Consider the following 21966-nt stretch of genomic DNA (forward strand, 5'->3'; position numbering starts at 1 on the left):
CTGATGAAGGCAGACAACCAATTACGACATGTCATTTTTGTAAAGGGATCTGGCAAGAGCAGTGTGCAGGCTTTCTTTTTTTAGAGAAAAGTTACAACAACACAACATGAATGAGTCAAAACATCCTGATCTGGCCCCTCATGACTCTACTAACTGCCTGCTGTCTGAGGGAAACAGAGCTCCCTGACACAAATTCTCTCTCTCTGCTGCTGTCTCTTTTTTACCCTCCTTCTCACTCCCTCTCTCTGTTACTCTCTTTCTCTCCTGCTCTCTCTCTTATGCTCTCTCGTTCTCTCTCTATCCTGCTCTTTCTCTCACTCTCTTTGCTGGTCTCTCTCTCCTGCTCTCTTTCTCTCTTTGCTGGTCTCTCTCTCTCTGCTGCTCTCTCTCTCTCTCTCTCTCTTTGCTGCTCTCTCTCTATCCTGCTCTTTCTCTCGCTCTCCTGTTCTCTCTCTCTCTACTGCTCTCTGTCTCAATTCAATTTCAATTTTAGGGGCTTTATTATCATGGGAAACATATGTTAACATTGCCAAAGCAAGTGAAATAAACAAAAGTGAATAGTTCCAAAAGAATTAACACATTTCAAATGTCATATTATGTTTATATGCAGTGTTGTAATTTATTTCTTGAACCTTTATTTAACCAGGCAAGTCAGTTAAGAACAAATTCTTATCTACAATGACGGCCTACCGGGGAACGGTGGATTAAGTGGGGAAGAACGACAGATTTTTACCTTGTCAGCTCGGGGATTTGAACTTGCAACCTTTCGGTTACTGGCCCAACGCTCTAACCACTAGGCTACCTGCCGCACCAAATGCGATGTGCAGTAGTTAAAGTACAAAGGGGATAATAAATAAACATACACACAGGTTGTATTTATAATGGTGTTTGTTCTTCACTTTTCATGTGGCAACAGATATGGTAGATATGGGAGTTTATCAAAATCGGGTTTGTTTTCAAATTCTTTGTGGATCTGTTTAATCTGAGGGAAATATGTGTCTCTAATATGGTCGTACATTTGGCAGGAGGTTAGGAAGTGCAGCTCAGTTTCCACCTCATTTTGTGGGCAGTGAGCACATAGACTGTCTTCTCTTGAGAGCCAGGTCTGCCTACGGCCACTGTGTACTCTCTGTTTAGGGACAAATAGCATTCTAGTTTGCTCAGTTTTTTTTGTAAATTCTTTCCAATGTGTCAAGTAATTATCTTTTTGTTTTCTCATGATTTGGTTGGGTCTAATTGTGCTGCTGTCCTGGGGCTCTGTGGGGTGTGTTTGTGTTTGTGAACAGAGCCCCAGGACCAGCTTGCTTAGGGAACTCTTCTCCAGGTTCATCTCTCAGGAGGCGATGGCTTTGTTTGGGAATCGCTTCCTTTTAGGTGGTTGTAGAATTTAACGGCTCTTTTCTGGATTTTGATAATTAGTAGGTATCGGGCTAATTGTGCTTTGCATGCATTATTTGGTGTTTTACATTGTACAGAATTCTGCATGCAGTGTCTCAATTTAGTGTTTGTCCCATTTTGTGAATTCTTGGTTTATGTTCCTTTTGATGGATAGTTCTTGAATTGTCTCTCAGATCGTTCAAGGCTTTGTGGAAGTTACCTGTGGCGCTTATGTTTAGGCCAAGGTATGTATAGTTGTTTGTGTGCTCTAGGGCAACGGTGTCTAGATGGAATTTGTATTTGTGGTCCTGGCAACTGGACCTTTTTTGGAACATCGTTATGTTTGTCTTACTGAGACTTACTGTCAGGGCCCAGGTCTGTCAGGGCCCAGGTCTGTCAGGGCCCAGGTCTGTCAGGGCCCAGGTCTGACAGAATCTGTGCAGAAGATCTAGGTGCTGCTGTAGGCCCTCCTTGGTTGGGGACAGAAGCACCAGATAATTTTAGTAGGGTGAGGCCAGGTGCCGCCGACTTGTTGTTTGTGTACATGTATTTTATAATTTCGTATGTTTTTCCTCCAACACCAATTTCCATCCGTTTGTATAGCAGGCCCTCTTGCCAAATTGAGTCGAAATATTTTTTGAAATCAACAAAGCATGATAAAACTTTGCCTTTGTTTTGATCTGTTTGTTTGTCAATTAGGGTGTGCAGGGTGAATACGTGGTCTGTCGTACGGTCATTTAGTAAAAAGCCAATTTCACATTTGCTCAGTACATTGTTTTTGCTGGGGAAATGTACAACTCTGCTGCTAATGATAATGCAGAGGATTTTCCCAAGGTTGGTGTTGACACATATCCCCCAGTAGTTATTGGGGTCAAATTTGTCTCCACTTTTGTGGATTAAAGTGATCAGTCTTTGGTTGCACATTTTGGGGAAGATGCCAGAGCTGAGGATGATGTTAAAGAGTTAGAATTTGTTGTCTGTATATTTTATCATTTAATTTAGGATACCATCAACACTACAGGCCTTTTTGGGTTAGAGGATTTGTATTTTGTCCTGTAGTTCATTCAGTGTAATTGGAGAATCCAGTGGGTTCTGTTCGTCTTTAATAGTTGATTCTAAGATTTGTATTTGATCATGTATATGTTTTGTTCTTTGTTACAGAGCCAAAAAGATTGGAGAAGGGGTTTATCCATACATCTCCGTTTTTGGATAGATAACTCTTCGTCTTGTTGTTTGTTTAGTGTTTTCCAATTTTCCCAGAAGTGGTTAGAGTCTATGGATTCTTCAATTACATTGAGCTGATTTCTGCCGTGCTGTTCCTTCTTTTTCCGTAGTGTATTTCTGTATTGGGGCGGCAGGTTTGCCAACAACAAATTCAATCCCTTCTGGACAATTTCCTGGACAAAATGTTTCACTGTAATAGTGAAGGTGTGAAGGTGTAAACTTGGCAGTAGAAACCCTACACAGTATATTTGACCTCTCAGCTTCCCTATCAAATCTAAACATTTCAAGCAGACCTAAGAAAATAGTTTTTTGGTAGATTTCCACACTATTTCCTTCCATCAATAGCATTTGTTAATATTATTCAGTTGCTTTGGCTTTGATGCCTCATGATTGAGCATAGCTCTGTTCAAGTAGTGTGATTTTGCTGTGGTCTGATACGGGTGTCAGTGCGCTGACTGTGAACTCTGAGAGACTCTGGGTTGAGGTCAGTGATAACGTAGTCGTCAGAACTACTGCCAAGAGATGAGGTATAGGTGTTCCTACCATAGGAGTCCTCTCGAAGCCTATCATTGACAATGTAAATACCCAGCGTGCGACAGAGCTGCAGTAGTTGTGACCCATTTTTGTTGGTTATTTTGTCGTAATTGTGTCTAGGGGAGCATATGGGGGAGGGAATACTGTCACCTACAGGCAGGTGTTTGTCCCCCTGTGTGCTGAGGGTGTCAGGTTCTTGTTCGGTTCTGGCATTTAGGTCGCCACAGACTCTTTCTCTCTCTCCTGCTTTCTGTCTCTCTCTTCTGCTTTCTCTCTCTGTCGCTCTCTTTCTCTGCTGCTCTCTCTCCTGCTTTCTCTCTCTCTGTCGCTCTCTTTCTCTGCTGCTCTCTTCCTCTTCTCTTTCTCTGCTGCTCTCTCTCCTGCTTTCTCTCTCTTTGTCGCTCTCCTTCTCTGCTGCTCTCTCCCTCTTCTCTTCTCTCTCTCTCTTCTGCTCTCTATCTCTCTTTCACCCTCTCTCTCTCTCTCATTCTCTTCTGCTGCACTCTCTTTTAACCCCCCCCCTCTAGATTTATCTCTGAGTAAATGTACATATACCACAATGTCTCTTTTCCCAGTTGTCTAATCTGTTTATCAAGACTGATGAACATTGTTAGGTTATGTCACTCAGAACATGTGATGTATCTTACCAGACGGCCCCTGTCTGTCTCTGTCTTCCCAGGTCAGTAAGACTGGGGCGGAGGGAGCCGTGCTGGACGAGGCCAAGAACATCAATAAGTCTCTATCTTCTCTGGGCAACGTCATCTCAGCCCTGGCAGAAGGCTCTGTGAGTATCCCTCCACTATCACAGATACTGTGGCTGTTGGTTTGGTTGGTATAAAGATGAGTTGACCCACGAAAGCCTCACATCAACAGTATCCGTCATTATTTTAGAGATTTAAATATACGTTCCTAAAGGCCAGGTTTTGGTCCTAGCTGATTCACAGTTGTATAATTCCACTCCTTTTGTTTCAATCATAGATTTGTTTGTTTCGTTTCTTCTTTGCTCAGAATGTAACAACTTGAATGGGAATTCGATTGTTGTTTCTCTTAGTGAATGTTGTTTTGTTTCAGGGTTATATCCCGTACAGAGACAGTAAAATGACCAGAATCCTTCAGGACTCTCTGGGGGGGAACTGTAGGACCACCATTGTTATCTGTGCCTCTCCCTCTGCCTACAATGAGTCAGAGACCAAGTCCACCCTCATGTTTGGACAGAGGTGAGCTCACTCACTAACTCCTAAAGGCATCGTTCACTCCAAAATATATTTGTAGTAGTCCGCTGTTAATACAATCCCACAAGTATGCATGGCAACAGTCACGTTTTCAAAATAAAACCCATCAACAATTCACAATGAGTCACTACAATCACTGTTTAGTGAGCTATTCAGGGATGTTGATTTAAAATAGGGTGTGACGGTTTAGTCCTGTTTGTGGTGTTTCCAGAGCGAAGACCATTAAGAACACCGTGTGTGTGAACGTGGAGCTGACGGCAGAACAGTGGAAGAAGAAGTACGAGAGGGAGAAGGAGAAGGGCAAGGCCCTGAGGAACACCATCACCTGGCTGGAGAATGAGCTCAACCGCTGGAGGAACGGTGAGGAGGAGAGGCCCAAAGTTATCAGCTGGCTAGGTCCTCATCTTTACTGTACAGACGTAGGAGTACAGCAAGGTCGTGTTCATTAAGGCACAACGGAGCAAAACATTTCAAATGGTTTGCAATAGAATATGAAAATAAGTGTTTCTTATTGAAGAAGTACAGATACTACTACCTCCCTGATTTGTGTTTGTGTCATTTTCTTGAGAGAGGGACATTTGAGTAATTATGTGATGAATGAATTTGTTGGGGGGGGGGGGGGGGGGTGATTGAAGCCAGACACTCAGCTCAGATGAGAGCATTATGGCGATGAGAAGATAAATCAAATCAAATCAAATGTATTTATATAGCCCTTTGTACATCAGCTGAAAGTGCTGTACAGAAACCCAGCCTAAAACCCCAAACAGCAAGCAATGCAGGTGTAGAAGCACGGTGGCTAGGAAAAACTCCCTAGAAAGGCCAAAACCTAGGAAGAAATCTAGAGAGGAACCAGGCTATGTGGGGTAGCCAGTCCTCTTCTGGCTGTGCCGGGTGGAGATTATAACAGAATATGGCCAAGATGTTCAAATGTTCATAAATGACCAGCATGGTCAAATAATAATAATCACAGGCAGAACAGTTGAAACTGGAGATGCAGCACGGCCAGGTGGACTGGGGACATCAAGGAGTCATCATGCCAGGTAGTCCTGAGGCATGGTCCTAGGGCTCAGGTCCTCCGAGAGAGAGAAAGAAAGAAAGAAAGAGAGAATTAGAGAGAGCATACTTAAATTCACACAGGACACCGGATAAGACAGGAGAAGTACTCCAGATATAACAAACTGACCCTAGCCCCCCGACACATAAACTACTGCAGCATAAATACTGGAGGCTGAGACAGGAGAGGTCAGGAGACACTGTGGCCCCATCCGCTGATACCCCCGGACAGGGCCAAACAGGAAGGATATAACCCCACCCACTTTGCCAAAGCACAGCCCCCACACCACTAGAGGGATATCTTCAACCACCAACTTACCATCCTGAGACAAGGCCGAGTATAGCCCACAAAGATCTCTGCCACGGCACAACCCAAGGGGGGGCGCCAACCCAGACAGGAAGATCACATCAGTGACTCAACCCACTCAAGTGACTCACCCCTCCAAGGGACGGCATGAAAGAGCCCCAGTAAGCCAGTGACTCAGCCCCTGTAATAGGGTTAGAGGCAGAGAATCCCAGTGGAAAGAGGGACACCGGCCAGGCAGAGACAGCAAGGGCGGTTCGTTGCTCCAGAGCCTTTCCGTTCACCTTCACACTCCTGGACCAGACTACACTCAATCATATGACCCACTGAAGAGATGAGTCTTCAGTAAAGACTTAAAGGTTGAGACCGAGTTTGCGTCTATCACATGGGTAGGCAGACCATTCCATAAAAATAGAGCTCTATAGGAGAAAGCCCTGCCTCCAGCTGTTTGCTTAGAAATTCTAGGGACAATTAGGAGGCCTGTGTCTTGTGACCGTAGCGGATGTGTAGGTATGTACGGCAGGACCAAATCAGAGAGATAGGTAGGAGCAATCCCATGTAATGCTTTGTAGGTTAGCAGTAAAACCTTGAAATCAGCCCTTGCCTTGAGGAAGCCAGTGTAGGGAGGCTAGCACTGGAGTAATATGATCCATTTTTTGGTTCTAGTCAGGATTCTAGCAGCCGTATTTAGCACTAACTGAAGTTTATTTAGTGCTTTATCTGGGTAGCCAGAAAGTAGAGCATTGCAGTAGTCTAAACTAGAAATAACAAAAGCATGGATACATTTTTCTGCATCATTTTTGGACAAAAAGTTTCTGATTTTTGCAATGTTACGTAGATGGAAAAAAGCTGTCCTTGAAATGGTCTTGATATGTTCTTCAAAAGAGAGATCAGGGTCCAGAGTAACGCAGAGGTCCTTCACAGTTTTATTTGAGACGACTGTACAACCATTAAGATTAATTGTCAGATTCAACAAAAGATCTCTTTGTTTCTTGGGACCTAGAACAAGCATCTCTGTTTTGTCCGAGTTTAAAAGTAGAACGTTTGCAGCCATCCACTTCCTTATGTCTGAAACACATGCTTCTATCGAGGGCAATTTTGTAGCTTCACCATGTTTCATTGAAATGTACAGCTGTGTGTCGGATTGGCCTGCAGGGTGTGTCTGACCTCTCTGTGTGACTGTCACGCTGCCCCCTGCAGGTGAGAGTGTGCCTGTGGACGAGCAGTTTGACAAGGAGAAGGCCCAGGCTGAGGTCCTGGCCCTGGACAATGTGCCCAACGACAAGCCTGCCTCTACCCCCAACATGCCCCAGCTCCGTCTGACCGACGCAGAGAAGGACAAGTGTGAGGGGGAGCTGGCGAAGCTTTACAAGCAGCTGGATGATAAGGTGAGAGAGGCCGGCCACAGAGCGCATGTGTGTGTGTGTGTGTGCGTAGGTGTTTGTGCGTGTTGAGAAGGACAAGTGTGAGGGGGAGCTGACCAAGCTCTGCAAGCACCTGGACGATCAGGTGAGAGAGACCGGCCACAGAGCGCAGGTATGTGTGTGTGTGTGCGCGTGGGTGTTTGTGCGTGTTGAGAAGGACAAGTGTGAGGGGGAGCTGGCCAAGCTTTACAAGCAGCTGGATGATAAGGTGAGAGAGACCGGCCACAGAGCATCCAGCAGGAGGTAGCAACAGCCAATGTCTACGTCATAAATTGCACCCTATTCCCTATATTGTGTACTACCTTTAAACAGGACCCAATAGGGAATAGGGTGCCATTTAGGACTCAACTAATGAGTTGAAGGGAAAGAGCTGAGTAAGACACTCACACGGGTCTCATACACATGTTTAGCAGATGTTATTGCGGGTGTAGTGAAATGCTTGTGTTCGTAGCTCCTACAGTGCAGTAATATCAAAATATTCACAACAATACACACAAACCTAAAAGTAAAATAATGGAATTAACTAAATATATAAATATTAGGACGAGCCAACTGGACATGATGCAGGTGTGTTGTTGAACAACAATCCATCAAAATACACTATTTGTACTCCCCTTCAAATTGGTGGATTCATCCATTTCAGCCACACCCGTTGCTGACAGGTGTATAAAATCGAGTACACAGCCATGCAATCTCCACAGACAAACATTCGGTCAACTGTAAGTGGTAGTCCACACAAGCTCACAGAACGGGACCGCCGAGTGCTGTCCTCAGTTGCAACACTCACTACCGAGTTCCAAACTGCCTCTGGAAGCAACGTCGGCACAAGAACTGTTCGCTGGGGCTAAGCAGCCGCACACAAGCCTAAGGTAACCATGTGTAATGCCAAGCTTCGGCTGGAGGGGTGTAAAGCTCACTGCCATTGGACTCTGGAGCAGTAGAAACGTGTTCTCTGGGGTGATGAATCACGCTTCACCATCTTGCAGTCCAACGGGGGATATAGGACCTCCAACTTTGTGGCAACAGTTTGGGGAAGGCCCTTTCCTGTTTCAGCATGACAATGCCTCCGTGCACAAAGCGAGGTACATACAGAAATTGACTGTCCAGTTCAGTGTGGAAGAACTTGACTGGCCTGCACAGAGCCCTGACCTCAACCCCATCGAACACCTTTGGGATGAATTGGAATTGGAACGAATGCGAGCAAGGCCTAAGCAAGTCCCAGAGCAATGTTCCAACATCTAGTGGAAAGTCTTCCTAGAAGAGTGGAGGCTGTTATAGCAGAAAAGGGGGAACCAACTTCATATTAATGCCCAAGATTTTGGAATGAGATGTTCCAACGAGCAGGTGTCCACATACTTTTGGTCATGTAGTGTAGTTTACTGTCCATGGGAGACGCCCCATGTTGGAGCATGTGTTTGTCTGTGTGTTTGAATGATGATGATGCTAAGCCTGTCCTCTCTCTCTCCCTGCTGTCCTCTCTCTCCCTGTTGTCCTCTCTCTCTCTGCTGTCCTCTCTCTCTCTGCTGTCCTCTCTCTCTCTGCTGTCCTCTCTCTCTCTGCTGTCCTCTCTCTCTCTGCTGTCCTCTCTCTCTCTGCTGTCTTCTCTCTCTGTGTGTCCAGGATGATGAGATAAACCAGCAGAGCCAGCTGGCTGAGAAGCTCAAGCAGCAGATGTTGGACCAGGAGGAGGTGAGTGCTGATTGGGCTGTTGTCATCTTGTTGTTACTGTAATTCTGGTTAAAGACTGTTGAACCTCAATCAAAGTAATCAAACTGTATGTTAGCTAAATGACCTTTCTATCTATGTCATGGTCTGACTTTTCATTTGTGTGTGTGTGTGTGTGTGTGTGTGTGTGTGTGTGTGTGTGTGTGTGTGTGGTGTGTGTCTGTGTAGCTGCTGGTGTCATCGCGACGCGACCATGACAACCTGCAGTCAGAGCTGAATCGCCTGCAGGCTGAGAACGAGGCTTCCAAGGATGAGGTGAAGGATAATAATATTGTTATTATTACTATAGTTATTTTTTTAAATGAATTATTATTATTATTATTATTATTATTAAAGTTACTATTAATGTTGTTGTGGTGTAGGTGAAGGAGGTGCTGCAGGCCCTGGAGGAGCTGGCTGTTAACTACGACCAGAAGAGTCAGGAGGTGGAGCAGAAGACCACGGACTTTGAGATGCTCAGCGAAGAGCTCAACCAGAAATCAGTGAGACAATGTCCACTCCTCATGAAGAAAGCTGTCTATTCATATTGTAATACGTTTTAAGACCTGCATGTTGTTTTTTGTTATCTGTATAAGTCAGTCATACCTCTATTTTTGTCCATATTATATTAAAATATGAAAATGTTTTTCTCTGTCTGTTTCCAGAACGTCCTGACGTCCATTGACTCTGAGCTGCAGAAAGTGAAGGAGATGACCAACCACCAGAAGAAGAGGACCAGTGAGATGATGTCATCACTACTCAAAGACCTGGCAGAGATTGGCATCGCCGTGGGCAGCAACGACATCAAGGTAAACAGGAAATGACACGTCACCACATGACATTCCAAAAGATGGGTATTATTTTATAAGCATCTAAAGGAAATATGTAATATGTTTCCCCTAAACCAGAATAAAATTATAACCTTGCTCTTCTTTCTTTCTACCTCTGTCTCTCTCTCTCTTTTCTCCCTCCCTCCCCCTCCCACAGCAACACGAGGGCAGTGGTCTGATAGACGAGGAGTTCACGGTGGCTCGTCTGTACATCAGTAAGATGAAGTCGGAGGTGAAGACCATGGTGAAACGCTGTAGACAGCTGGAAAGCACCCAGTCAGAGAGCAACCAGAAGATGGACGAGAACGACCAGGAGCTGGCCGCCTGTCAGCTGAGGATACAACAGGTTAGCCTGCTACTTATCATACAGTAGTTAATGTCCAACACATTCTTAGGCTGGAGTTATACCACGCAACTTTCACACCATTTTTTGTTACCGTTGTAAGTGACAGAATTTGAAGCAACTTTGCTGATACATGAAGCAACTCAAACGCAACTAAAATGACATGCAACAGCCAATCAAATTGAAGCTGCTTTTGTTTTGTCATATCATTCCACATGGTTTGGGAACTCTAAACCCACCCAATGTCATCTGCTGCATTAAATTGTGATTTTCACAAATGTAATTGTTTATCCAACCATTTAGTTATTGTATAAGGATCGATTTAGACAAAATTCTGGCTGTACAATTTTGCTAGCGAGCCAAAATGAAATTGACAGCACTGTTTTATCAAGCTAGCTAGCTAGCAACCATCTAACCAAGCTAGCAGCAAACTAAGCTAGCTAGCTAGCAACCAAGCTAGCAACAAATTAAGCTATCTAGCTAGCAACCAAGCTAGCAACAAATTAAGCTAGCTAGCTAGTGGCGCAGTTCATGTTGAACAATTTCAGTTGACACTGTTTAGAGAGAGGCCTGAGTTCACTTCAGAAATTACTGGCTGCCAAACCATATACATAAACCTTTACTAGCTTTGATGACAATATTTATATATACAGCTCCCGTTTAGCAAATCTCTCTTCTGTCCACCTTCATCACGGTTCCCACAGCACTGGCAGTTGTACTGTTGACATGGCAACTGGGCACTGAGTTCTGACCCAAAGATATTTATAACTAACCCAAGATAGTTCATCTGTGTTGTTTTCAATGGAAGCAAATGAAGCACAATGGGCAGCAAAGAGGAGGGCAGAGCCAGGCACGAGCTAGCGAGTTCTAACATGTATTTGCATATTTTCTAACACCTCTGTGAAGTGTGACAGTGCAACAACTCAATTCGCCCTTGCACTCCTATTAAAACAAATAAAAAACGGAGACTTTGGCAAAGGGTCACGTCTACAAAACTTAGTGCACCCTGTTCATAACTGAATGATGATGATTGTAGTTTTGGGAACAGAAAACTGCATTGAGATCGGGATTTTATTCAATGAGAAAATCAGCAGAATGTGGGCTCGGTTTTCTCTCTCCCACTGCTGGCCTTGGGGCTTCCTCTCATCACCATATTTAGTGGGTAGGGGAAATTCCAGCCAGATGTTTCAGATTATACATGCGGTAAAATAAACTCAGCATAAAAAGAAACGTCCTCACTGTCAACTGCGTTTATTTTCAGCAAACTTAACATGTGTAAATATTTGTATGAACATAACAAGATTCAACAACTGAAACATGAACTGAACAAGTTCCACAGACATGTGACTAACAGAAATTGAATAATGTGTCCCTGACCAAAGGGGGGTTCGAATCAAAAGTAACAGTCAGTATCTGGTGTGGCCACCAGCTGCATTAAGTTCTGCAGTGCATCTCCCCCTCATGGACTGCACCAGATTTGCTAGTTCTTGCTGTGAGATGTTACCCCACTCTTCCACCAAGGCACCTGCAAGTTCCCAGACATTTCTGGGGGGAATGGCCCTAGCCCTAGCCCTCACCCTCCAAACCAACAGGTCCCAGACATGCTCAATGGGATTGCGATCCGGGCTCTTCGCTGGCCATGGCAGAACACTGACATTCCTGTCTTGCAGGAAATCACACACAGAACGAGCAGTATGGCTGGTGGCATTGTCATGCTGGAGGGTCATGTCAGGATTAGCCTGCAGGAAGGGTACCACATGAGGGATGCCTGCAATACAACAAGCTCAGTCCGATGATGCTCTGACACACCGCCCCAGACCATGACGGACCCTCTACCTCCAAATCGATCCCGCTCCAGAGTACAGGCCTCGGTGTAATGCTCATTCCTTCAACGATAAACACAAATCCGACCATCATCACCCCTGGTGAGAGAGACAAAACCACGACTCGTCAGTGAAGAGCACTTTTTGCCAGTCCTGTCTGGTCCAGCGACGGTGGGTTTGTGCCCATAGGTGACGATGTTGCCATTGATGTCTGGTGATGACCTGCCTTACAACAGGCCTACAAGCCCTCAGTCCAGCCTCTCTCAGCCTATTGCGGACATTCTGAGCACTGATGGAGGGATTGTGCGTTCCTGGTGTAACTCGGGCAGTTGTTGTTGCCATTCTGTACCTGTCCGCAGGTGTGATGTTCGGATATACCGATCCTGTGCAGGTGTTGTTACACGTGGTCTGCCACTGCGAGGATGATCAGCTGTCCGTCCTGTCTCCCTGTAGCGCTGTCTTAGGCGTCTCACAGTATGGACATTGCAATTTATTGCCCTGGCCACATCTGCAGTCCTCATCCCTCCTTGCAGCATGCCTAAGGCATATCCACGCACCATGCGATTATGTTAGGTCAGTACCTAGTCACAAAAAACACAGCCATTTTTCCAGGCAAAGAGAGGAGTCACAAAAAGCAGAAATAGAGATAAAATGAATCACTAACCTTTGATGATCTTCATCAGATGACACTCATAGGACTTCATGTTACACAATACATGTATGTTTTGTTCAATAAAGTTCATATTTATATCCAAAAATCTCAGTTTACATTGGCGCGTTGTTATGTTTTGCCTCCAAAACATCCGGTGAAAGTGCAGAGGGCCACGTCAATTTACAGAAATACTCATCATAAATGTTGATGAAAATACAACTGTTATGCATGGAATTAAAGATATACTTGTCCTTAATGCAACTGCTGTGTCAGATTTCAAAAAAGCTTTACAGCGAAAGCACACCATGGAATAATCTGAGTACTGCGCTCAGAGACCAAAACAAGCCATACAGGTACCCGCCATGTTGTGGAGTCAATAAAAGTCAGAAATAGCATTATAAATATTCACTTACCTTTTGATCTTCATCATAATGCACTCCAGGAATCCCAGTTCCACAATAAATGTTAGTTTTGTTCGATAAAGTTCATCATTTATGTCCAAATACCTAATTTTTGTTCTCGCGTTTAGTACAGTAATCCAAATGCGCAGGCACTAGGTCCAGACAAAGTCAAAAAAGTTATTACAGTTCGTAGAAACATGTCAAACGATGTATATAATCAATCTTTAGGATGTTTTTATCATAAATCTTCAATAATGTTTCAACCGGAGAATTCCTTTGTCTTTAGAAATGAAAGGGAACGCAGCTAACTCTCACGGGCGCACGTCTGACTGAGCACATGGCCTTCTGGCAGATCCTTCTGGCAGACCTTACTCAATCAGCTCTTATTCTCTCCCCCTTCACAGTAGAAGCCTCAAACTAGGTTCTAAAGACTGTTGACATCTTGTGGAAGCCTTAGGAAGTGCAGTCGGACCAAATTTCCACTGTATCTTGGATAGGCAAAGAGTTGAAAAACTACAAACCTCAGATTTCCCACTTCCTGGTTGGATTTTTTTCTCAGGTTTTTGCCTGCCATATGAGTTCTGTTTTACTCACAGACATCATTCAAACAGTTTTAGAAACTTCAGAGTGTTTTCTATCCATATCTACTAATAATATGCATATCCTAGCATCTGGGCCTGAGTAGCAGGCAGTTTACTCTGGGCACTCTTTTCATCGGACATGAAAATACTGCCCCGTACCCCAAAGAAGTTAACTACCATTCCACAGGTGCACGTTCATTAATTGTTTATGGTTCATTGAACAAGCATGGGAAACAGTGTTTAAACCCTTTACAATTGTTTGGATTTTTACTAATTATCTTTGTAAGACAGGGTCCTGAAAAAGGGACGTTTCTTTTTTTGCTGAGTTTATCTGGCTCCTTATATATCTGTGTCCGAACCTTCGAATGGATCATGTGACAAAAGCATCCGCTTGCACCAAGTTGAAAAGATGAGTTGCTTATAGTTCACAGAGCATTCAAGAAGCAATTATGTTGCAGGTTGCGTCGTGTAACAACTCTCAGGCACCACAGGTACAACAGTGGCTACTCGCCATCATTATCCTGTTACTTCTCATCCACTGCCTCTTGAAATCCAACAATATTGTGCTAGTTTCACAAATTGACAGTTAGACCTCCAAAAGAATCCAACAGATTTATCTGCATCTGCTTGGACCCCTTCTCTATAAAGACCCTGTATAGTGGTAATATACTGTAATATAGTAAAGGGAAAGGGGGATACCTAGTCAGTTGTGCAACTGAATGCATCTGAATCTGAGAAGTGTGGGGGGCTGCCTTAATCGACATCCATGTCTTCGGCGCCCGTGGAACAGTGGGTTAACTGCCTTTCTCAGGAGCAGAACGACAGAGTTTTACCTTGTCAGCTCGGTGATTCAATCCAGCAACCTTTCGGTTACTGGCTCAACGCTCTAACCTCTAGGCTACCTGCCGTAGTCATGTAGTAATATAATAATGAAATATAGTAATATAATAATAAAATGTAGTAATATAATTATATAATGAAATGTAGTAATATAATATAGTAATGTTGTAACAGTTTTCTTGTGGTGAAGGAGAGGCGGACCAAAATGCAGCGTGGTGGTTATTCATGTTTTTTAATAAAGGAACTATACATGAAATAACTAACAAAACAATAAATGTGCGAAAACCTAAAACAGTCCTATCTGGTGCAAACACAGAGACAGGAACAATCACCCACAAAACCCAACACCAAACAGGCTACCTAAATATGGTTCCCAATCAGAGACAACGACTAACACCTGCCTCTGATTGAGAACCATATCAAGCCAAACATAGAACTAGACAAACTAGACATGTAACATAGAATGCCCACTCAGATCACACCCTGACCAACCAACACATAGAAACATACAAAGCAAACTATGGTCAGGGTGTGACAAATGTAGTAATATAATAAAATGTAGTAATATAATAATAGTAATGTAAGTAATATAATATAGTAATGTAAGTAATATAATATAGTAATATAATACAATAATGTAGTAATATAATGTAGTAATATAATAATATAATGTAGTAATATAATATAGTAATATAATATAGTAATGTAGTAATATAATATAGTAATGTAGTAATAATATATTAATATAGTTCTAATATGTGGTAATATAGTAATGTAGTAACATAATAATGACATGTAGTAATGTTGTAGTAATCTCCATCTCCCCCTGCAGCACGAGGCTAAAATCAAGTCTCTGACAGAGTACCTTCAGAACGTGGAGCAGAAGAAGAGACAGCTGGAGGAGAACGTTGACTCTCTGAATGAGGAACTGGTCAAGATCAGTGCCCAGGGTAACACACCCCCAGCTGCTGTAACACACCCCCAGCTGCTGTAACACACCCCCAGCTGCTGTAACACACCCCCAGCTGCTGTAACACACCCCCATCTGCTGTAACACACCCCCATCTGCTGTAACACACCCCTAGCCGCTGTAACACACCACCAGCTGCTGTAACACACACCCAGCCTCTGTAACAGACACACCCAGCCTCTGTAACAGACACACCCAGCCTCTGTAACAGACACACCCTGCCTCTGTAACAGACACACCCAGCCTCTGTAACAGACACACCCAGCCGCTCTGTAACAGACACACCCAGCCTCTGTAACACACCCTGCTGCTCTGTAACAGACACCCCCAGCCGCTGTAACACACCCCCAGCCGCTGTAACACACCCCCAGCCGCTGTAACACACCCCCAGCCGCTGTAACACAACCCCAGCCGCTGTAACACACCCCCCACCCCCAGCCTCTAACTGACACACCCAGCTGCTCTGTAACAGACACACCCAGCTGCTCTGTAACAGACACACCTTGCTGCTCTGTAACAGACACACCCTGCCTCTGTAACAGACACACCCGGCCTCTAACAGACACACCCAGCCTCTAACAGACACACCCAGCCTCTAACAGACACACCCAGCCTCTAACTGACACACCCTGCTGCTCTGTAACTGACACACCCAGCTGCTGTAACAGACACACCCAGCCTCTGTAACTGACACACCCTGCTGCTCTGTAACTGACACACCCTGCTGCTCTGTAACTGACACACCCAGCTGCTGTAACAGACACACCCTGCCTCTCTAACAGACACACCCAGCCTCTAACTGACACACCCTGCTGCTCTGTAACTGACACACCCAGCTGCTGTAACAGACACACCCAGCCTCTGTAACAGACACACCCTGCCTCTCTAACTGACACACCCAGCCTCTAACTGACACACCCTGCTGCTCTGTAACTGACACACCCAGCTGCTGTAACAGACACACCCAGCCTCTGTAACAGACACACCCTGCCTCTCTAACTGACACACCCAGCCTCTAACTGACACACCCTGCTGCTCTGTAACTGACACACCCAGCTGCTGTAACAGACACACCCTGCCTCTCTAACAGACACACCCAGCCTCTAACTGACACACCCTGCTGCTCTGTAACTGACACACCCAGCTGCTGTAACAGACACACCCTGCCTCTCTAACAGACACACCCAGCCTCTAACTGACACACCCTGCTGCTCTGTAACAGACACACCCAGCTGCTGTAACAGACACACCCAGCCTCTGTAACAGACACACCCTGCTGCTCTGTAACAGACACACCCAGCCTCTAACTGACACACCCTGCTGCTCTGTAACAGACACACCCAGCCTCTGTAACTGACACACCCTGCTGCTCTGTAACTGACACACCCAGCCTCTGTAACAGACACACCCTGCTGCTCTGTATGCATCGATGACACATAATAGAATACATTCCTTATGAACGTCTCTAAAACGGATTCACAACAAATAGTGCCATCTAGTGACAAAGGTCAAATGTTTTTGTTTTTGCAGAGAAAGTCACAGCCATGGAGAAGGAGAACGAGATCCAATCTGCTAATGAGGTCAAGGTATGTCACCCTGTTCATACTATAGAACTGCCTACTATGATCATATGTTATGGTTTCTATATATATAGGGGAGACGCGGGATGTCTAAGTATCATCGATTGTATTTAAATTAGTTTGGAGCAGTCTGACTTTCCTTTCCGCCTTTCGTGGCGTCAGGAGCTGTTGTTGTTTCAGTTATCCAGATGATTGTTGACCTATTGACCTGTGTGTGGCATCCCCAGGAGGCTGTGGAGCAGCAGATCGCTGGTCACCGTGAGGCCCATCAGAAACAGATCAGCAGCCTGAGAGATGAACTGGACAGGAAGGAACACCTCATGACTGAACTGCAGGAGTAAGAGACACAGACACACACACACACACACACAGACACACAGACACACAGACACACAGACACACAGACACACAGACACACACACACACACACACACACACAGACACACAGACACACAGACACACACACAGACACACAGACACACACACAGACACACAGAGACACACACACACACACACACAGACACACAGAGACACACACACACACACAGAGACACACACTGTCTACTGTCTACTGTTAACTGTAATGGTCACGTACTAAATGCCACCGTATTCCCATTACAGTGTATTACATTTGACCAGGGCCCATAGTGAGGGTAGTAGTGCACTATAAAGGGAATAGGGTGCCATAAGGAGATAACGGTGTTGTCCTACGCTGGGCTCACCTCGTTGTTGTTCTCCTCCAGTCTGAACCAGAAGATCATGCTGGAACAGGAGCGCCTCAGGGTGGAACACGACAAACTCAAGTCCACTGACCAGGAGAAGAGCCGGAAGCTGCACGAGCTCACGTACGTTACCTACACCTACAGACAGCATGTGATCGTTAAAGTACTGTGGCGTATGAACATTTGATTCTGTTTTATTTAACCTTTATTTAACTAGGCAAGTCAGTTAAGAACAAATTCTTATTTTCAATGACAGCTTACCGGGGAACAGTGTGTTAACTGCCTTGTTCATTTTTACCTTGTCAGCTCGGGGATTCAAGCCAGCAACCTTTCAGTTACTGACCCAACGCTCTAACCACTAGGCTACCTGCCACACCATATACTATGATGTTGTTCACTAGGGCCCACCTAACATGCTTACTATAGAAGTGTCACTTCTGGTTAGCTTTGTTTAGCACTGTGACCTGTCCAATATCACTATAGTCAAGCTGTGACTAATGGCTCTGTGTGCTGTGTTGTGCAGGGTGATGCAGGACAGGAGAGAGCAGGCCAGACAGGACCTGAAGGGACTGGAGGAGACTGTGGTGAGTAGATGTGTATAACTGCACCTGCTTTCTCCTTCCACTGCAGCCACACTCAGGCACATGAACACGGATGAAATCCTAAATGACCTACTGTACATTGTCCGTTTTTGTCCATCCACAGCACAACTCAAATCAACTATTTTCAGACCAGTTGCATACGTAAAAAGATAAGACTGTTTGTGTGTTTTTTAATGGACAATCGCTTCCTTTGATATATCCAACAACGGATCGCTCCCATAGAAATAGCTTTAAACCTCTTCTCTCTCTTTGTCCCCCTTCCCAGGCCAAGGAGCTCCAGACCCTGCACAACCTGAGGAAGCTGTTTGTCCAGGACCTGGCTACCCGAGTGAAGAAGAGTGCTGAGATGGACTCTGATGACACAGGAGGCAGCGCAGCTCAGAAACAGAAGATCTCCTTTCTGGAGAACAACCTGGAGCAACTTACCAAGGTTCACAAACAGGTATGTACTCTGTACTGTACAAACAGGTATGTACTCTGTACTGTACAAACAGGTATGTACTCTGTACTGTACAAACAGGTATGTACTCTGTACTGTACTGTACAACAGGTATGTACTCTGTACTGTACAACAGGTATGTACTCTGTACTGTACAAACAGGTATGTACTCTGTACTGTACTGTACAACAGGTATGTACTCTGTACTGTACTGTACAACAGGTATGTACTCTGTACTGTACTGTACAAACAGGTATGTACTCTGAACTGTACAACAGGTATGTACTCCGTACTGTACAACAGGTATGTACTCTGTACTGTACTCTACAACAGGTATGTACTCTGTACTGTACAACAGGTATGTACTCCGTACTGTACAACAGATATGTAATCAACTCGCCAATGAACCCAACAAACAGACCCAAATACACTGAAATCATACCGCTTCTTGTAACCTGGTCCCAGATCAACACCCCACCCCCCCATAGCCTGGTCCCAGATCAGCACCCCACCCCCCCATAGCCTGGAGTTGCTAGCACTAACGGACTGGCAGTCAGGCTACGCTTCTAGTGCTTTTGGAGATCACTAACTTGTTGTGATCTCCCTCCTTCCTTTTCACAGCTGGTGCGTGATAATGCAGACCTGCGCTGTGAGCTTCCTAAACTGGAGAAGCGTCTGCGTGCTACGGCTGAGCGGGTCAAAGCCCTGGAGTCGGCGCTGAAGGAGGCCAAAGAGAACGCCGCACGCGACCGCAAACGCTACCAGCAGGAGGTGGACCGCATCAAAGAGGCCGTCAGGGCCAAGAACATGGCCAGGAGGGGCCACTCCGCTCAGATCGGTGAGGAGAGACACACACACACCTCCCATAATGCAGTGCGTCTTTTAAAACAAATTGTTATTCAGTATATGAATGGATGCCGTTCCTAAACTCTTGTGTTCCTCCCTCCACCCCCTCTACAGCCAAACCCATTCGTCCTGGCCAGCCCCCAGTGGCATCCCCCACCCACCCCAATGTGAACCGCAGCGCAGGGGGTTTCTATCAGAACAGCCAGACCGTGGCCATCAGGGGAGGAGGAGGCGTGAAGCCAGACCAGAAGTGAGTGACTGAGACCACTGCCTCAATGAGGATAATATACTGTAGAATATGAGGAACAGAGGGAGAGTCTGGTCTCAGACCGCTGAGGTCGGGTCAAAGGTCAGGGTCTAGAGTAGAGACAGGAACTGATACAAAGAGGAGACAGACAGGTCACTGCCGGCATGATAGCCATAACACATAACAAAAGCAAAGCACGTCTTACCTTATCCACAGACTGCTGAGGTCAGGTCAGAGGTCACCTTACCGGGTGAGGAAACATATGTCAGTTAGCAATTTAGGTGAACTACCCTTTTAATGGGCGAGGCTTGTGTGAGTGACAGCTAACCTGCTGCACAGAGCTTGGGAGTTTAGAAGGCTTTTGAAAGGATTTCCTAATAGTAAAGCTTTGAAGAAAACTGCTGTGTGGTTGAAAGGCCTGGACTTTTCAGGAGGACATAGCAAGGATCCTGTAGTGATATGAGTCATGCTTGTTCTTTACTAACCCGTGCTGATCACATTACCACATGTACATCACTCTAGGAAGATGCCAGTATGAATTTGTGTTAATAATCTCTTGGTAAAGTCCACTAATAGCCCTCTCTCCCTCTCCTACCTTCCCTCTCCTCCCCATCTTCCCTCTTCCCACCTTATCTTCTCACCTCCCCCTCTATCTCTCCTCCACCTCCCCTCTCTTTCTCTTCTCCCCACGACATGTTCCTCTCCTCCTCTCGCCTCTGAAGCAGCTGAGGACAGGATGGGGCGTGATCACAGAAGAAGCAGAAGGATATCACCCTGACAACCTGTCATCCCATTACAGCCATTGGCTCCTTGCAGGGTATATATTAGAGTGAGGGAGGAGTTTTAATATAAATATATAAATATTCATTGCCTGTACAGATCCACCTACCCTCATGTTTCTTCTCTCTGAAACAAACATGAACTACAGAAATGAATTGAATATACAAAACAACACGACATCCACCAACCACAGAGTCTTGGTGTTATGAACGACATGTGACTTGAATGTGTAGCTTTGTTTCGTTGCACAGTTTGTTGTCATCTGTGTCTTAAGGTTTAGTCTGCACTGTGCCAAGTTGAATGTACTGTAACCAGGATTTCAGAAGAGGTGAGAGGAAAACATGAAAAGCGACTGGGGGGGGGGGGGAAGAAAGAAAAAGATGATTGATAACACAGATGTTATTTCACTAATCTCTTGTACAACACATTTCCTTATTGTCCTCCTGGTTGTACAACACTTCTTTCTCTGAATAGATTTTACAAGCTTGTTAAAAGGTCTGAACCGAATAGATGGCCATCGAGCACTACTGTCCTGTCGTACAGGTGTAACATGGCACTGCTTCCTTACGAGGTGTTTGGATTTGAAATGCCAAGAGGTGGGACTACAGTGTGGATCTATTTCATGACAGAAAACCTGTGGCGGCCATTGTTTTTTTAGAGTAAGGAAAATAAAGCGACATGCGGGTGAGGTGGCTACATGAAACGTATGAAGGAAAGAGGAGTCCGATCAGGAGCGCGCTGTCATGTCTGCGTCCCAAACGACACCCTTTCCCTTATATAGTACACTTTCTTTCAACAGGACCAATAGGGCTCTGGTCAAAAGTAGTGCACTATATAAGGAATATGGTTATATTTGGGACACTACCTATACCTTATCACAGCCTATTTAGTCAATTTTAATGTGCTGTTTTTATCGGTTTTAAATGCCGGGTTGTTATTTATCTATCTGCACATAGGAGCACATGCATAGACTACTGGTCCACTGAGATAGATGGCACACACATGCTTGTCCTGTCCTAGCTAGGTCTTCTGATCCATTCATCACCTTTGCCCTGACCTCCTCTCTAAACAAACCAAGGATATTGGCTGGTTGCTGTTTTTCATTTTCTGTTTCTAGTATCTTATTGTTATCAAGGGGCTCCCATGTGGTGCCCTCCCTGTCATGTGAAGTGGATTAAACAAAGTTAATCAACTATGCTATTGGATACTGCTATATTTGATCCATCCATCTATTTTCTTTGAATCAATACTTTTCCCAGAGCCTTATATTGAGAATGAGACTTTTCCAAAAATATATATTTTTAAATGATCTGTATCTCTAATGCTACCAGTTACTACCCATAGAGTCAGCTCTAAGGCTAACGGTTACTACCCATAGAGTCAGCTCTAATGCTAACGGTTACTACCCATAGAGTCAGCTCTATGGCTAACAGTTACTACCCATAGAGTCAGCTCTAA

The 21966-nt window shown here is 44.9% G+C and overlaps 1 protein-coding gene across 2 annotated transcripts in view; it reads left to right on the plus strand.

Annotated features, from left to right (window-relative positions):
- Window positions 1-21966, plus strand: part of LOC139387474 (kinesin-1 heavy chain-like) — a 41533-nt gene that overhangs the window by 16995 nt on the left and 2572 nt on the right. The window contains exons 8-25 of one of the 2 annotated variants that reach the window (XM_071133710.1): window positions 3815-3919; window positions 4207-4352; window positions 4579-4727; window positions 6925-7112; window positions 8769-8837; window positions 9042-9128; window positions 9236-9355; window positions 9518-9661; window positions 9840-10028; window positions 15155-15272; window positions 16823-16878; window positions 17100-17209; window positions 17616-17717; window positions 18118-18178; window positions 18462-18638; window positions 19257-19473; window positions 19596-19731; window positions 20454-21872. In XM_071133710.1, the coding sequence (XP_070989811.1) occupies window positions 3815-3919; window positions 4207-4352; window positions 4579-4727; window positions 6925-7112; window positions 8769-8837; window positions 9042-9128; window positions 9236-9355; window positions 9518-9661; window positions 9840-10028; window positions 15155-15272; window positions 16823-16878; window positions 17100-17209; window positions 17616-17717; window positions 18118-18178; window positions 18462-18638; window positions 19257-19473; window positions 19596-19731; window positions 20454-20457 (2178 nt within the window). In that variant the 3' untranslated portion in view covers window positions 20458-21872. Of the gene's footprint in view, window positions 1-3814; window positions 3920-4206; window positions 4353-4578; window positions 4728-6924; window positions 7113-8768; window positions 8838-9041; window positions 9129-9235; window positions 9356-9517; window positions 9662-9839; window positions 10029-15154; window positions 15273-16822; window positions 16879-17099; window positions 17210-17615; window positions 17718-18117; window positions 18179-18461; window positions 18639-19256; window positions 19474-19595; window positions 19732-20450; window positions 21873-21966 lie in introns of both variants that reach the window. The other variant, XM_071133709.1, reaches the window with a different exon arrangement.

Source organism: Oncorhynchus clarkii, chromosome 28, assembly GCF_045791955.1.
Source record: "Oncorhynchus clarkii lewisi isolate Uvic-CL-2024 chromosome 28, UVic_Ocla_1.0, whole genome shotgun sequence".
NCBI lineage: Eukaryota > Metazoa > Chordata > Actinopteri > Salmoniformes > Salmonidae > Oncorhynchus > Oncorhynchus clarkii.